The sequence below is a fragment of the Bidens hawaiensis genome, unplaced genomic scaffold (assembly GCF_021521415.1).
Source record: "Bidens hawaiensis isolate Kalapana, Puna unplaced genomic scaffold, B.hawaiensis_p1.1 tig00018012_1, whole genome shotgun sequence".
Taxonomy (NCBI): domain Eukaryota; kingdom Viridiplantae; phylum Streptophyta; class Magnoliopsida; order Asterales; family Asteraceae; genus Bidens; species Bidens hawaiensis.
This window is the reverse complement of record NW_027492717.1, coordinates 155828-173734: the sequence shown is the minus strand read 5'-3', so window position 1 is coordinate 173734 and position 17907 is coordinate 155828. Positions and strand designations below refer to the sequence as shown.

General features: G+C 35.4%; 2 protein-coding genes and 2 pseudogenes across 2 annotated transcripts; 1 reads left to right on the top strand and 3 right to left on the bottom strand.

Moving 5' to 3' along the window:
- Positions 1–2020, bottom strand: LOC143555178 (uncharacterized; annotated as a pseudogene).
- A 5401-nt stretch (positions 2021–7421) lies between these two features.
- On the top strand, positions 7422–10614 carry LOC143555196 (putative purple acid phosphatase 20). Its single transcript, XM_077044792.1, has 5 exons — positions 7422–7558; positions 8441–8732; positions 9439–10010; positions 10249–10337; positions 10422–10614. The coding sequence occupies exons 1-5, from the start codon at positions 7424–7426 to the stop codon at positions 10612–10614; spliced, it is 1281 nt and encodes a 426-aa protein (XP_076900907.1). The 5' UTR covers positions 7422–7423.
- Positions 10615–11506: 892 nt separating this feature from the next.
- On the bottom strand, positions 11507–13530 carry LOC143555195 (uncharacterized; annotated as a pseudogene).
- A 1953-nt stretch (positions 13531–15483) lies between these two features.
- On the bottom strand, positions 15484–16164 carry LOC143555181 (uncharacterized). The gene is made up of 2 exons (XM_077044782.1): positions 15907–16164; positions 15484–15816 (listed from the first exon to the last, which is right to left on the bottom strand). The coding sequence occupies exons 1-2, from the start codon at positions 15985–15987 to the stop codon at positions 15520–15522; spliced, it is 378 nt and encodes a 125-aa protein (XP_076900897.1). The 5' UTR covers positions 15988–16164; the 3' UTR covers positions 15484–15519.
- Positions 16165–17907: the final 1743 nt, after the last annotated feature.

Below are 17907 nucleotides of genomic sequence, written 5' to 3'. Positions count from 1 at the left end.
CATAAAACACACTTTCAACTAACTTTGCCCAAGCAGAAGTGCTTTTAGGATGGCATCACTCTTCCCATCAGCATAAGAAAACATATGACCCCCGCCCGTCACCTCGTGATACTTTATCCACGGAAGTTGTCGAGCTATATACCGTTGCAGCGTCACAGACACATACCTATCTTCGTCACCCATCCATATATGAACAGACCCTTCGTTTTCTGGAAGCGGGTTCTTAATTTCTGTTGGATCAAATTCCCATGAACTGAACCCAATATTCAAGTCACGATGGATAGACTCGTAGTCTCCTTGTTGTCTTACTTGTCCCTTTGTAACACACAAAAAATGAAAATAGATTATTAATTGAAATAATATAGTTACTGCATTCATATTTGGTCCACAAGTTGCATTTTTAGTACCTCAACATCTGCTCTACCGGCTGTATATACGGGCACAAGTTCTCTATCTTGTCGGGAAAGAATATCCGGGGTGTAACCTATATAGGTTAGGCTAGGAAACCATTTTTGCGTGTTTCACCAGTAGGTTAATGATGGAAGATAGTGAGCAACCCGCAGACCCCATTGATCTTGACGAAACTGCTCTGAAAACGCTTGTTGAGACAAGTTTGATGGTAATTTGGGCCACCAATAGTTAATTACTGGTGCTATAAGAGCTGCTCCTGCTAGCCTGTTTTCATCATATAATACATGACTATTATAATTAGAATAACATGAAGACAATTTAATATTTAACAAGTATCTTATCTTCCTCTGGGGCTTGGATAATACTACATCTTATGTGGACTTGCATGTGATTATCTACATGTATTTGAGTTTATATGTTTCTAGGATGTTATATGTGTTAATTTGTAGTTTACTATGTCACCCTGCTGTCATCCTTTGTTTTGATATTGGTACATGAACGTTTGTATGTTTATTAAAACAAATCAACCATGAATGTTTAAAACTGTAATAAAACATATGACTTAAAATGACTCTGAAAGATTATTGGATTCAAATCCTTGTGTTCTATAGGTGATTTGTATGATTTCCCCTATATAAGGGATAAGTTTAATGAGAAGGGCAAGGATTTGAATCCAATAATCTTTCAGGCTTGCTTTTATGCTTATATTTATATAAATATAATAACTCCTTATATATATGTATTTATTGAAATCTAAACGAACAAACATAAACGAACGAACAGAACAAACACAGATAAACGACATAAATGAACGAACAAAGTGCATGTTCATGTCCGTTTGTTTGATTAAACAAACAACATATTTTGATCATGTTCGTTCGCTTATTAAAGAAATGAACTTCCTGCCTAAGAATTCACGAACAGTTCATTAGCGTTCGGTTATTTTACAAGCCTATGACTACACGCATATTCCCCTTAAAACAGAAAAATTAAACTGCATTCTTGACTCAAGCTTATGATCCTACAAAAGAGTAACACTAATAGTAACTTATGATACCTGTGAGGAATGTACTTCAAATAACACCAAGTCAGTTGCCCACCCAGCGAAAAACCGAGCACATAAAACTTGGATCCAAGTTCAAGTTGATCTGCAAGTTCTTCAGTATCTAAAACCAAACTCTTTAATGTCCGTTTAGGATCCGGGTCACTCTCTCCGTAACCCGGTCTATCAAATGAAACAATATAAATCCCCAAGTCTTCAAGTAGACCCTGCAAAACTCAACCAAGTATTTAGTCAACCTTAACACTGAAAGTAACATATGATCAACATAACATGGAAGAAACCATACAGGAGACGCTGCGGTGGCAATAACCGTATAATGCTTGATACAGTCGAAGCCGTGAACAAAAATTATTTTGTACTTTGCTGATTCTTTTGGGACACCATATTCTTTATAGGATAGATATCTTCCATCACGAAGTTTGATTCTTGGTGTTGTAATGGGAAGCCCGTTTGGAGGCCCGACTTTGTAGGGGCGGGTGGACATGCTGCTTGATACGCCCATGCTAAAAGCCCGGTAAGGAAGACTAATAGAAATTTCATGAAAATGCCTGAAATGTTTCAAGTTTACCTTACCGAAGAGCGCTCAAATCGTGTCGAGCTCTTTTTCTACAAATCAGTTGTTTTCTCAAGCTTAGGCCCTGCTCGTTTATTATTTACTAATTAAATTATATACGTTTTAAATTAACTTCACATATTTTTAGAAAAATCTTAAACGGACCAAAGCTTGGCTCGAGCTCTTTTTCTAAAGCTCGAGTTGTTTTTTAAGCTTGGGTTCAGCTCGTTTATTATATATTATTATTAAATATACACGTTTTTATTAACTTTATATAGTTTGAGAAAAACCTTAAACGGGCCAAAGCTCAGCTCTAGCTCTAACTCTTTTTCTAAATCTCGAGTTGTTTTTCAACCTCAACCCCAGGCTCGTTTATTATATATTAATCAATTATAAACATTTTTATTTAATTTTGTAAATTTGAGAACAACCTAAAACGAGCCAGAGATCAAGCAAGCTCGGTTGTGCAATGCGAAATTAATGCATAAAGTCTTACAAATGGAAAATTCTAAAAAATACAAGGCTTGTTAAGAAGGCTTGACGAGCCTAAACGAGCTTCTGATACAAGGCTCAAGCTTGGACTCAATACTAAACAAACAAGCTTTATTCGAGGCTCAGGCTCGGCTTGTTGGCCAAGATGGATCAAACAATCAGATCAAACACACAAACACGAGATATTTGGGGTGACAACCCTCGACTCTTTTCATATAATCAAACGAACTTATCAAACGAACTTCACGAACATAACAAACTTGCATGGAGAAGAGACTTCTCTTGGCTCTCTCACATAAAACTAATAATCTAGACTCTATTTATAGACATACTAAACTTGTTCTCCAAGCCAAACCTAACTTGGAAACCAAGACAACCTTATTCTAGAATAATCCATAATATTCTTGCCATACTAAACAAATATTAATATCAAACTTAACAAAACAAACCCTCAACATTATTGATAATTCAAGATTAACCATCATTCACCCCCTTAATCTTGAATTGTTCCTCTTCTTGCTTTTGTACCACTAGGGTCTTGAATTCCCGATAACACTCTCAGCTCTTCAATTTTAATTATTGGTTCGTCTTTAACCTTTCTTTTCAGTTGTTTGTAACAAACCAGTTTAACAAGTTCTTTATGTTCATCGTTCAAACCATCCACATTGATCTCGGATACAACTTAATTCTCCACGTTCTTCTTTCTCACTTTTCTTTTCTTTCTTTGCTCATCAAAACTTGCAGATGGGTTATTCGTTCTTTCTTTACTAGACCCTATTGGGCCTTCCATTCTGACAATTCTTCTCAACCTTTCATTTGGTTCTGACTTTTCATCAAGAAATGCTCGATTGTTGACTTTCATACATGATACTAAATCTGTAAATTTCTTAACTGCATCATTCCTTTCATTCAATCCCATAACCTTTCTTTCATCATCACGATTAGTAGAAGATTTCTTGCTTCATTTCTTCTCACTTATCTTAACAGTTTTCTCATCTTCAAGGTTGTTTGAGTAAGAAAAACATACCTGAAGATTCACAATCTTCTCTTCTTTTTCTAAAGAATTCTTTCTTTTTCTTTATTCAATCTTTCCTTTCTTTCACTTCTCAAAACAGCTTGCAAAGCTTCTTCATTCTTTGCAGCTTCCTGGGCTTCCTTCTTACGTGCCTGTTCTTCTTGAACAATCCCATTCAATCGTTCTTTATCAGCGATCTCATCCAATCGTTCTTTCTCAGCGGCTTCTTGAGTTGCTTTTTCATCTTCTTCCTGTCGTACATAATCAATTCCAAGAAATCGAATCTTCAAAGCACGCCATGCTTCCTTACCCCACCATTCATGAGTGTGCCAACTTGTACCAAGATGTCTTCCGATAGCGTTTGACATATGAACCCCAACGCTGTGTACATCTTCCTTTCATCTATAGCCAGGCCTGGCCATTGGGGAGGGCTTGGAGGGCTCAAGCCCCAAGCCCACTCCCCCTTTAAGGCCCATGAGTTTTTAAAAGTATTTTATATATTAATATAGTTTCTGACCTATCAATTTCAAAAGGCCTATATGTTTATTGGTTTAATATAATTGATTTATATTTTGTTTCGAATTATGAAGAATCTGTTTTGGTGAACTTTTTTTTACTATTTTTATGTTTAAATAGACATTTAAAGTTTATTATTAATTCAGAAAATTCGCATGTGATTAAATAATTAAAGATTGAATGATGTATGATTAAATCAATTTATGTTAATGAATCATTGAATCAAATTTCTATGTTACTTTTATTTTTTCAGATATCATGTGTACTAAGCCTAAACATTTATCTGGTAGAACATGATTAATGTATTTAAAAGTGGTTAATAAAGTATTTTGCTTTTGTTGTATGCCATTAGACAAGGTTCTTTAAAATGCTAGAAGAGCATCATGAGTCGTTTAAGTATTTTAGTTAGATTATTTTGATAAAAAAGAAAATAAAAACTTTTGTTTTGTTTATTGTTCTAACATTGTTCTAAATTGTATAAGAGTTTAAATGTGTCTTTTAGGGCCTTTCGTTTTTTATGTCCTAGGCCCACTTTTTTTTTCGTATTCTCGAAGACGACCCTGTCTACAGCCATGCCGATTGTAGGTTCAATAACTTCCCAAAAACCATATTCTTTCAAAAATCCCTCCATCTTGGTCAACCATACTTTGTAATTTGACTTCGTCAATGCTGAAAGTCCCCCAATCATCATCATCATTGTTTCTTTCCTATCTTTACTTTCTTTTCTGGTTTGCACTTTCAGTCGGAATTGATTCTGATCCCGAAACCAATCTCCAATAATAACTAAGACCATCTCCAACAGTTTTTGGTTCAAACCAGCCACATCAGCTTTTTTAAAAACCATATTTATACTCCAACAATACAACTTCTCAAACCATCTTTACATTTCCACATCATGACTTACTTTTACATTTATTTTAAATAAGAATTTCATAATATAATAAAACATTTAATTTTTATAATTTTATTTAAATAAATAGCAATATAATAAAAAATTAGTAAAAAATAGATGAACTAAAATATAACAAAGAGATTAAAAAATATAATTTAAAATTACAATTACTCTAACAAAATGAAAGAGAGGTAACTTGAAACTTTTGCCTAATAATAAAACCTATGAATTATTTTTATTCTACACCGTCCACAAATGTTCAATTCAATCATTCTAAAATGTATGATGATTACGTAAATCCGTAAACCGTTTCATGTACGCTTGGAAATCAGATGTTGGCCAATGAAATGACAGTTCATGTGGTTCATCTTCATCATTCGACCAATCTGTTACGGCGGCCCATGTTATGGATGTTTTTTCTTGGACTTCTTGTTATGTTTTTTATTCGAATTAAGCAATGTAAAATAGATAATAAAAACATTAAAAAACTAGCCGTTAAAAAAATTTAATCGTTAAACTAGCCGTTACGCAAAAAATACACAAACAAAAAAGTACATAAGTTTTAAAAGAAATATAATTATATATATATATATATATATATATATATAATACTTTAATATATTTTATAAATATAAAATGGGTATATATATATGGGGTGAAAGATGTGATATTGGGGCCCATAATGGATGGTTTTTGGTGGTTTGAAAACCCAAACTTCAAATATTAGATTTTGGATTGAACCAACCACTCCAATGGTTGGGGTTGGTTTGAACCAAGATAAACCAACCGTTGGAGATGGTCTAAGCGCTACAAACTTTTCTATAATTCAACGCCTCTTTTCACCGAGCAACAAACAACTTGCTTATGTTCTTTTGCTTAACTAGCCTTTGTTAATTACTCTTCCATAGACCCATAGACCTTACTTTTCAAAACCCAATTCTAAATTACCACAATGTGAATTAATTGTAAAACCTTCCAATTCGTTTCCGATGCCCACAAAATAACAGCCTCCTATGGAATCTCTCTTGAACAAAGCAATTGACACAAATTGCTATATTGACTTTCGATGAAACAAAACAATATATTGCAATCTCACGAGAACAGTATCTCACTAACAATCATTGCAACATTTTGCAAGTGGTGGCTGATATCATCAAACACAATAGCTATGTTACTTTTAATCCACACTTTAGGATTGATGCGAATAGAAAAGGCATAACAAATTCCACAATACTTCTCAACACGGCTCCCAAGAGGTTTTTTTTATTATCTTCCACGGACCAAAAGAACAAAACCCAACAGTCTTCCGAACGGTAATCGAACCTCCTTTGCGACTCGACTCCCGTGCAACGAACTGTGTCTTCAACGAGCTTAAACTCTGATACCAATTGTTGACCCAGATTGATCAAACAATCAAATCAAACACAAAAACACGAGATATTTGGGTTGACAACCATCGACTCTTTTCATATAATCAAACGAACTTCACGAACATAACAAACTTACATGGAGAAGAGACTTCTCTTGGCTCTCTCACATAAAACTAATAATCTAGACCATATTTATAAACCTACTAAACTTGCTCTCCAAGCCAAACATAACTTGGAAACTAAGACAACCTTATTCTAGAATAATCCATAATATTCTTACTATACTAAACAAATATTAATATCAAACTTAACAAAACAAACCCTCAACATTATTGATAATTCAAAATTAACCTTCACGGCTCGTTTCGAGCTTTTAATCAATCCAAGTTCAAGTAGCTTGAGTATAGGGAGTGTGAATCATAACTGATACTTAGTTTCAATGATCACCAAGTTTGTTAATAAGTCAGATTCATATATTATTAAAGATTTAAAAATGATACTCTCATAACTGAATCCTAATCTTTCGAATCTTTGTTGCAGAGTCGTATAATTTGTACAGAAGAGTAACGCTGGTTGAGAATCAATAAGTTTTGATTTAATAGATTTTATGATAACGTTCCATAATCGAGACACTAAACCTACCCCTTCATTCACAGCCGAAACATCAAAAAATATGACATGTGAATATATTTTGATACTTTTTCCCCTCCTAAAACGACTCATTTCAACCGACTTCATTTTGATGAAACCTCGTTTGACACGAACCAAATTAATACTATTCAAAACTGTTTGTTCTAATCCAAACTTATTTTGTTTAGAACCTGTACTGACCCGAACGTGTCCGACCCATCCAGTTTGCAAGACTTATGTCCAGTTAGAAAGACGAAAATACCCTTGGGTATAAAACTATAAATCCTTTACAAATGATCCAAAATAGAGAAGAATAGTCTATTATGACAGACTGATTGATTTTAATACGTGGGTGGAAAATGTCAAACTCAAGCAGATGGTTTCATCAAAATGTTCTTTTCTTTTGACCAATCATAATATTATATAATGATCATGATCATGTCTATCTGTTCCTGTTTCAGTAAAGCAACAATTTAATCCTATGAGTTTACATAGGCTCTGGGTGCTGGTGGTGGCCGCTGTATTCGCCGAAGCAGCGGCATACCACCGCCCTCCGCCGCGGGAGAATCTTGATTTATCACTACCTGAAGACTTTGATCCTACCACTCCACAACAAGTAACAAATATACATTTCATTTGCTTCATTTATTGACTAGGGGTATGAAAGGGTCGGTTCGGTTTTGGGTTAAAACCGAACGAAATGCCGGTTTTTGAGTTCTTCTAAATTGTTTGATTTTTTCGGTTTTGGCACTTGGGCTTGAAAGTTTTGGCTGAAAAAAAAGTTGTCAGAAATTGTGAATTTGGACCTAAATTTTTTCTGTTAATTATTGATTAATTGATTGTTGTACATTTGAGCAAAAAAAAAAAAATCCGGTTAAACTGTACATTAAACTACGATAAATTACTTAAAATTTAGAATAAAAAAATCTTTAAGGTTGTCTGTTTTTACGAAACATAAAATCAAACCATCGGTTTTTGTTTTGATATGGTTATTTCTGTATTTTTTTGGGTTTTCTTCGGTTTTGGATCGTTTTTTCGGTTTTATGCACACCCTAGTGTGCACGGTTCGCTTTTAATTGGTTTTGGGCTGAAACCGAACCAAAACACGAAACTTTGGTTTTTGGATATTTGAAAACTGGTCGGTTTCAGAACTTTTAGTTTTGCCATTTGAGCTTGAAACTTTTGGCCCAAAATAATGAACCTGGGTCTAAATCATTTTGTTAATTAACAAATAATTGGTTGTTATACATTTGTGCTAAAATATATGAGTTACATATTTATTTAATTATTATAAATTACTTAAAATGAAAAATGAAAAAAAAAAAATAAAACATAAAAATCTAGAAATTTGGTTTGGTTCGGTTTGATTTTTTCGTTTTTTATTACACGCAAAAACCAAAATGGAACCGTAAGTTTGGTTTTACAAAACCATAACACCAAAGCGTTTCCATTTCATTTTTATTTATTTTTTTTTGGTTTTTCGGTTTCATGCACACAGGTTCATGTATCGTTAGTCGGTAAAGATAGAATGCGAATTTCATGGATTACCAACGGCCATACTCCGGCCACCGTACACTATGGTACATCGTCGGGGAAGCAAGATTATTCGGCTACCGGAACCGTTACTTCCTATGAACATTTAAATTACACATCAGGTGAAATACATGATGTAATAATAGGTCCATTGGATCCGAGTACCGAATATTATTACCGTTTTGCCACTAGTTCGGCCGACAAGTACTCTTTCAAGACTCCTCCGGCCAAATTCCCGATCAAGTTTGCCATTTCAGGTTACAAATTGCATGAGTTTGTTTACAAGATGAGAAACTCTCAAGATCGGCTCATTAAAAACTCGAATCGAGCCAAGTTTAAATATATACGAACCTAAAAATAAGTTTTTATTAAATAAATAAGCCAAGCTTCATTTATCAAGCTTGAGCTGACCCTCGAGTCTAAATGAGACTGTTGTTAATATTACTTTTATTTAGCTATTAAAACATATATAGTTGTTATAATATATAAAACTATGAAATATATATATATATATATAATCTTATATATAAAGTTTATTAATAAAAATGTATATAAAAATAATTATAAATATTTATAAGTTAACTAATAAACAATAACTAAACAAACCAAGCCCGAGCTTGAGCTCGAGTTTTAGAAGTAGAGCTCGAAACGAGCTCTTGTAATTTAAAGGAGCCGAGCTCAAGCCTAGCCGAGCTCGGGCTGACTTGAGTTGTTTAACTTGTGAGAACTCGATCTCAACTCGTGTCGATCACTATATATAAAAGTAATTATAAATGTATATTTAAGTTAATTAATAGTTAATAAATGAACCGAGCCGGAGCTTTAGAAATAAAGCTCGAAACGAGCTCGTAGCTCAAACTCTTGTAACTTAAACGAGCCTGGTCAAGCTCGGGCTCCACTCGACTCGAATAACTTACAACCTCAACTTCAGATGCTGACATAAATAAATTGGGAAATTAATAGGTGACCTTGGACAAACTGGATGGACAAAAACTACCCTTGAACACATCTCAAAATCAAACTATGACGTGTTTCTACTACCTGGAGATTTGTCGTATGCTGACACGGTGCAGCCGTTATGGGACTCTTTCGGCCGCCTGGTGGAGCCGCTAGCTAGCAAGCGGCCGTGGATGGTGACACAAGGAAACCATGACAGTGAGAACATCACCGCCATCCCAACCACCTTTATTGCCTACAATGCAAGGTGGCGCATGCCATTCGACGAGAGTGGTTCAAGTTCTAACTTGTACTACTCGTTTGAGGTCTCAGGGGTTCACGTCATCATGTTAGGTTCCTACACTGACTTCAGGCTAGGCTCGAACCAGTACAACTGGTTAGAGTCTGACCTGAAGAAAGTTGATAGGAACCAAACACCGTGGCTCGTGGTGCTTATTCACGCGCCATGGTATAATTCTAACTATGCTCATCAAGGTGAAATACAGTCGGTTGGTATGATGGAATCGATGGAGGGTTTGCTTTATAAAGCCCGTGTGGATGTCGTTTTTGCAGGACATGTTCATGCTTACGAGCGCTTTGTAAGCTACTTCCTTGTGAAATAAATCTGAATGATCACTTTTAACTTTTTTAATAATCTTAATAACCCGTCACTAGAAAAACTCATAGTCCCATCAATATCCTGCTAACCATGTAAAACTGTACTATACAGCCGATACTGGCAGGTGCCTTTAAGGGGTTTAAAACAAAAACAGTTTTTCTTTTTTTTCATAAACCAGTCAGACGATAAACGAACTAATTTATCTTCTGTTTTGGTAGAACCGTGTTTACAATCATAAAGCTAATAACTGTGGTCCGGTGCATATCACAATCGGGGACGGAGGCAACCTCCATGGTCTTGCTAGCAAGTAAGTTGACTCGATCAACCGACCGTTTATCACTCTACTACGCAAGTTCAATCATTAACAATATTGGGAAATCATGTTTTGCAGCTACACGGAACCACAACCAACAATATCTGCGTTCAGGGAAGCGAGTTTCGGGCATGGGCAATTCGAGGTGGTCAACGCAAGTCATGCTAAGTGGTCGTGGCATAGAAATGACGACGATGTATCCGTTCACGCAGACTCCGTGCCTGTTATAAGTCTTGTTTTTGATCCAGCTTGTAAAACGATAGAAACATGAAGTCATTGTCTTATATTTATAAGTTTATTTGCATTGTTATCCCAAAATGGGTAGATACTGAGAATACAATACTTGCTACTGAGTTTGGATTCCATTTACCGACTACATGTGAATGAAATAAGTTATTTGGCATAATTGCTAACAAAACATGTCGTGTTGAGTTAAACGGGTTGTGCTCGACCTGACAAGTTTAATACGACTACTAAAGCTGCTTAATGTACATGCCTGCATTTTTCCAAACCGGGTCGGGTTTTGGGTCAATAAAAAGTCAAAACTAGTTTTTGCTCAAATTGGCTTTGGTTCCAAACTAATTTTTTAAGTGAAAAAGGGTCGGTTCATTCCAAACTGGTTTCTGACTAGTTCGGTTCGGTTTTAACTGGTTTGATCAAAGGAGTTCCCAACCCGGCTTCAAACCCACCGTTTGGGTTGGAACCGTTCTGGTTCCAGAACTCTTTTTTTGGACCTCTTGCTTAATGAGTGAGCCAGAGTTGAGCTAGTCGGCTCGGTTTGTTTTATATAATAAGTTGAAAAACAAGCTTGAGCTCTGCTCGCAAAAACCTCAAGCAAGCACGCTTAAAATATTAAAAATAAATATTTAATATTTATTTAAATATATATGTAAAAAAATTAATATTATTTATTCTGTGCTTATCTATAAATAGAATTGGACTACAATCTATAAGGATTAAAATTTTCGAGCGAGTTACAAGCCACGAGCTTTTTGAACAACCTTCACAACTATTGAACTTGAACACGACATGCCATTTTGTTAAGATTTAGAATACCAACTCATTTCCATATGTCTTAAAACAATCAATTTCAAACCCTGAAGCGTAATATTAAATAACAGTACTATTGAATAATTTTAATAATAATAATGGAATGTTTAACACATCAGGAAGCTAAAAATAATGTCCAAAACAATATTATAAACTAACTTTGGCCAAGTAGAAGGGCTTTTAAAATGGCATCACTAATCCCATCAGCATAAGGGAACATATGGCCCGCACCCGCGACCTCATGATACTTTATCCACGGAAGTTGCTGAGCTATATATCGTTGCAGTGTCACGGGCACAAGAGTATCTTCATCACCCATCCATATATGAACCGACCCTTCGTTTTCTGGAAACGGGTTCTCAACTTCTGTTGGGTCAAATTCCCATGAACCGAACCCAATATTCAAGTCTCGGTGGACAGACTCGTATTCTCCTTGTTGTCTTACTTGTTCCTATATAACACACGAAAAAAGGTCAAATGGGTCAATGGTAAATCAAGAAATTGCATTTATAGTACCTCAACACTGGCTCTGCCAGCTGTAAATATTGGTTTGAGTTCTCTATCTTGGCGGGAAAGAATAAGAGGGCTGTGAGCAATAACGGTTAGACTAGGAAACCATTTTTGGGTGTTCCACCAGTAGGTTGATGACGGGGAATGGTGAGCGACACGTAGACTCCATTGATCTTGAAGAAACTGCTTCGAAAATGCGTGTTGAGATAAGTTTGATGGTAATTTTGGCCACCAATAGTTGATTACTGGAGCTATAAGAGCTGCTCCTGCTAACCTGTTTTCATCAGGTATATGTGATAACTATAAGTATATTATAAATACAGTTATTAACTTGAATGAACAGTAATGTACATGTTCCATAAGTATTGAAGCATTACTAGCTTTTATTTTTTTTTTAAGTTTCAATTTCACGCTTTATACTAGAAAAAATACACATTTTAACATTTCACGCTTTATACTAGAAAAATTATACATTTTAACCCCGTTTAATTCTTAAATAATATTTCTTATATCTTTTACTATTATTTTTTTCCTAATAACTTGCTTTCGTTAAATAAGCAAAAAAAAAACAAATACACAGGTGTTCAGTTTTATTTTCTGAACATTATGATATAAAATTTATTAAAAACGGAGTTGTACACAAAATAAACTATACAGAGTACAGATACCGTACTGGCACCGTAACGAACCGAACTGATACCGAGATTTCTGTCTCTGGACCGTGGGAGATGGCTTCTGTGGTCTGTACAAGTCTTTCGGTACAGGTATTCGTTTTTATGGTTTGGTTTCCGATTTCGAAAATATTTGCTTACTGAATTTGATTTTTCTCTGATAACTTGCATTCATTAATATTTTTTAAAATCTAAGTACACAGTTATGTTTAATTTTCTTTTCAGCATTCCGATTTTAATTTTATTGAAAACAGAGTTGTATACAAAATAAAAGACTTTTTTGACCAAATTGAGCTGATACCAGCTGAACAATATAATATTTCCCTTATCGCTGATGTTGACTTATTCTAATAACTTGTATTCGTTAATTTATTTAAAAAATCTAATTTACACACATACCTGTGAGGAATGTATTTCAAATAAGACCAACCCACTTGGCCGCCCATAGAAAACCCGACCACATAAAACTTGGATCCGAGTTCAAGTTGATCAGCAAGTTCTTCAGTATCCAAAGCCAAACTCTTTAACGTTCGTTTAGGATCCGATCACTCTCTCCATAGCCTGGTCGGTCAAACGACACAATATAAATCCCCAATTCTTCAATCAAAGCCTGCAAAAGTCAACCAAGTATTTAGTCAAACTTAATACTGAAAGTAACAAATGATCAACATGATACAAAAAAACCATACGGGAGATGCTCTCGTGGCAATAACAGCATAATGCTTGACAGAGTCGAACCCATGGACATAAATTATTTTGTACTTTGCTGATTCTTTTGGGACACCGTATTCTTTATAGGATAAATATCTTCCGTCACAAAGCTTGATTCTTGGTGTTGTTATTGGAAGCCCGTCTGGTGGCCCGACTTTCTTCGGGGCAGGTGGACATGCTGCTTGATAAGCCCATGCTAAAAAGCCCGTGAAGAAGACGAGTAGAAATTTCAAGAAAATCCCTGAAATGTTTCAAGAGGTGTGAGGATGTGAGCATTGAAACTGAAATGAGCAGATATAAATTTGACCCGGATTCGAATGCCATTTTTATTTTAAACATTCGAATTCGACTCGATTCAAATTTAGTTATCAGATTTCGAATTGGATACGAATTTGCGATTTTTGATTTGATTCAAAATTTGAATTCAAATTATGCATTTTATTTTATGCACACACATATAGAGAGAGAGGAACATGATTACAGAAGAGCTTCTAATAAGACTTTAGTTTCTAACATTTGATATGCAATCTAATGATCAACCTACGAAACATCACCCTACATCAATAAATGTATAAATTTCGAAATTCATAGTCTAGTAATCGGCTTTAAGTTCTTGTATTTGATTTCTAGTTCATTTAGTTTTTTACTTAGTTTAATGGCTTGTTATTTGATTTTAATTTCTAAAGCAGTTTGTCTACTAGGGTGTTCAGTGTTCGAACTGGACTCGAAAAACTCGTAATTCGCTTCGATTCAGTTCGAGCTCGAATCTAGCTTCAAAATTTCAAAATTTGAATAATTCGAGTCGTTGAACACCCCTAGTTCAAACTTCAAAGTAATAAGTTAAACTTACATCCAAACACTCCCTAAAATTTCTGAACACATAAGTTCCCAATAAATTTTATTAATTAGAACTAGGGGTGTAAACGAGCCGAGCCGAACCGATCTTGACTCGTTTCGACTTACCACTATCAGAGATCGAGCTCGGCTGGTTACAAGCTCTTCTTCTAAAGCTTAAGCCGGGCAGTGAGTTGTTTCATCAAGCTCAGGATCGACTCGTTTATTATTTATTAATTAATTTTATAAACATTTTTAATTGTTTTCATATACTCTGTGAAAATCTTAAATGAGTGTAAGCTCGGATCGAGCTCGGGTATGCAGTATGAAATTAATACATAGAAATCCAAAAGAGGTAAAACATTAAAATACACAAGGCTCGTTAACGCTCGACAAGCCTAAACGAGCTTCCCCTACAAGGCTCGAGCTCCTGCTCGATAACTAAACGGGCTTTATTTGAGGCTGGGGCTCGTAAAAGCTTGGCTCGTTTCGAGCTCTAATTTATTGATCCAAGCTCACAAGCGGCTCGGCTCGTTTAAATCCCAAATTAGAAGAGTTGCAGAGTCAAATTGGGCATGCGTATGAATCATAATTGAGATTTTGATGGCTAATTTAATAATCAACAAGCTATGATTCATATATTTATTAAAGATTTAAGATGATGCTCTCTAGTAATTGAAGACTAAAATGAATCATTTGACCAAAAACGTCATACAATAAAATAAAATCTTAATTAATTTAGATTTGACAGAATATGCTAGAATCTGAATTGAACCTATAATATTAATTGATGACGAGGAGTAACTGAGAGGAAAGAAGAAGAAGAAGAAGAAGAAGAAGAAGAAGAAGAAGAAGAAGAAGAATTGGATTTGGAGCTCTTGGTGTGGGACCTAGCTGATGCTGCTGATATCTTCTTCTTCTTCTTCTTTACTTCACCAGCCATTGTTGTAATTGTAGTTGTGAGAATGAATGAAGAGAATAGAATATGATTTGATTCAGTTGGTAGGATACAATGGTGTGGTCAAACTCTTACAACATGAACCAAAATCGAATGAGCACTTGTTAAGCATTTTTCAATCGAGCATTGAGTAGCTTGAAAATCTCTACTAGAAAGTAGCTAGAGGCTGATTAGAAAGGGAGCTTAAGGAAGCATAACACCAAAAAGAAAAAAATAAAGAAAAATACAAAAGAACATTGATCTATGTATTTTCTATATAAATATCACACCATGTATCACTTCAAATTGAGCCATTTTGATGTTACCTATATACATAAAAAGTTAGAAATCCAAGATACCCACATTAAAAAAAAGACTGGTGTAACTGAGGTTCAACAACTTACACAATGGTTTGTTCAACACATTAGAAAGCTACAAACTGAGTCCAAAAAACATATTTAAACTAACTTTGGCCAAGTAGAAGTGCTTTTAGGATGGCATCACTCTTCCCATCAGCATAAGAAAACATATGACCCCCACCCGTCACCTCGTGATACTTTATCCATGGAAGTTGTCGAGCTATATACCGTTGCAGTGTCACGGGCACATACTTATCTTCATCACCCATCCATATATGAACAGACCCTTCATTTTCTGTAAACGGGTTCTCAATTTCTGTTGGATCAAATTCCCATGAACCGAACCCAATATTCAAGTCACGGTGGACAGACTCGTAGTCTCCTTGTTGTCTTATTTGTCCCTTTATAACACACAAAAACAGAAAATAGATTATTATTGAAATAATATAGTTACTGTGGCATATTTGGTCCACAAATTGCATTTTTATTACCTCAACATCTGCTCTACCGGCTGTATATACGGGCATGAGTTCTTTGTCTTGGCGGGAAAGAATATCTGGGGTGTTAGTCATCCAGGTTAGACTAGGAAACCATTTTTGTGTGTTCCACCAGTAGGTCAGTGATGGAGAATAGTGAGCGACCCGTAGACTCCATTGATCTTGACGAAACTGCTCTGAAAACGCTTGCCGAGACAAGTTTGATGGTAATCTTGGCCACCAATAATTAACTACTGGAGCTATAAGAGCTGCTCCTGCCAACCTGTTTTCATCACATATATATGACAACTATAATTAGCTCAACTTTATGATACCATAAAAGAGTAACATTAATGATAACTTATGATACCTGTGAGGAAGGTACTTCAAACAAGACCAAGTCAGTTGCCCACCCATAGAATATCCGACGACATAAAATTTGGATCCGAGCTCTAGTTGATCAGCAAGTTCTTCGGTATCCAAAGCCAAACTCTTTAACGTTCTTTTAGGATCCAGATCACTCTCTCCATAGCCCGGCCGGTCAAACGAGACAATATAAATTCCCAAATCTTCAACCAAAGCCTGCAAAAGTCAACCAAGTATTTGGTCAACCTTAGTCAAACTTAACACTGAAAGTAACAAATGATCAACATGACATGAAAGAAACTATACGGGAGATGCTCTCGTGGCAATGACAGTATAATGCTTGATAGAGTCGAACCCGTGGACATAAATAATGTTGTACTTTGCTGATTCTTTTGGGACACCGTATTCTTTATAAGATAAATATCTTCCGTCACGAAGCTTGATTCTTGGTGTTGTAATGGGAAGCCCGTACGGAGGCCCGACTTTCTTCGGGGCGGGTGGACATGCTGCGTGATAAGCCCATGCTAAAAAACCCGTGAAGAAGACGAGTAGAAATTTTATGAAAAAACCTGAAATGATTCAACTTTCAAGTTCAACTTTAAAGTTCAAACTAGGGGTGTGCTTGAAACCGAAAAAACCAAACCGAGCCACAACCAAAACCAAAACCTAACGGTTTTCAAAAACTCAAAAACTGACATTTCGGCTTTTGGTTCGATTTTAGCCTAAAACCGAATAAACCAAAACTCAAAAATTGACATTTTGGTTTTTGGTTCAATTTTAGCCTATAGAGTCGAACCAAAACCAAATGACTCAAAAACCGACATTTTGGTTTTTGGTTTGATTTTAGCCTGAATTGAACTAAAAACCGAAGAACCAAAACTGAACGGTTTTCAAAAAACTCAAAAAACCGGCATTTCCATTTTTGGTTTGGTTATAGCCTAAAACCGATCCGACCTATGCAGATCCGTTTAACTATTAAAAAACTTTTAAGATTATATTTTTATATGTGTTTTTCCATTTTCGATTTTTCTGAAGATATACTTGTATTTTCAATATTTTTCATAACTTCTTTGAAAAAAATACTCATTTACTTGACTGAGTCTACCAATTCGTTTTTTGGCCGTGTTAGGGGATTTACAGGTAATGGCTGAAACCTTTGACACGAATAATAAAATGGGTTGGGTTCGGGACCCAACACGATTGACACAACCACAACCACAATAACAACAACAACAGTTGCAGGGTCAAATTGGGCATTTCAAAGTGTGATTCATAATTGAATACTAACAGTAACACCCAAATGAAGTTGAAGATTTAATAATGAATCAGTTGAGTTGACCAAAAGCGTGAAATGAAATGAAATCTTAATTTGGTTTGACTTAAACATAAATTACAGCAATTGATGGGGAGTACTGGCTGATGGAAGAGAAGAAGAAGAAGAAGAAGAAGAATTGGAGTCGGAGTTCCTGGTGTGGGACCTAGCTGATGCTGCTGATATCTTCTTCCTCTTTACTTCACCAGCCATTGTTTTAGGTGTGAGGAATGAATAAAGAAGTGATAATGGTTTGATTTATGAGTGATGCCAAATATGTGTCTTTCTTTCATTGATCGTACCCTAAGCTTTGCTGTTGGTACCATCGAGTTTGATAA

Excerpts from the sequence above, each read along its gene's own strand:
- LOC143555196 (XM_077044792.1), top strand. The coding sequence starts at position 7,424 with ATGAGTTTACATAGGCTCTGGGTGCTGGTGGTGGCCGCTGTATTCGCC. Across the intron at positions 7,559-8,440 it reads ATCCTACCACTCCACAACAA|GTTCATGTATCGTTAGTCGG; the intron begins GTAACAAATATA and ends TCATGCACACAG. Across the intron at positions 10,338-10,421 it reads CTCCATGGTCTTGCTAGCAA|CTACACGGAACCACAACCAA; the intron begins GTAAGTTGACTC and ends CATGTTTTGCAG.
- LOC143555181 (XM_077044782.1), bottom strand. The coding sequence starts at position 15,987 with ATGACTAACACCCCAGATATTCTTTCCCGCCAAGACAAAGAACTCATG. Across the intron at positions 15,817-15,906 it reads CCGGTAGAGCAGATGTTGAG|GGACAAATAAGACAACAAGG; the intron begins GTAATAAAAATG and ends TGTGTTATAAAG.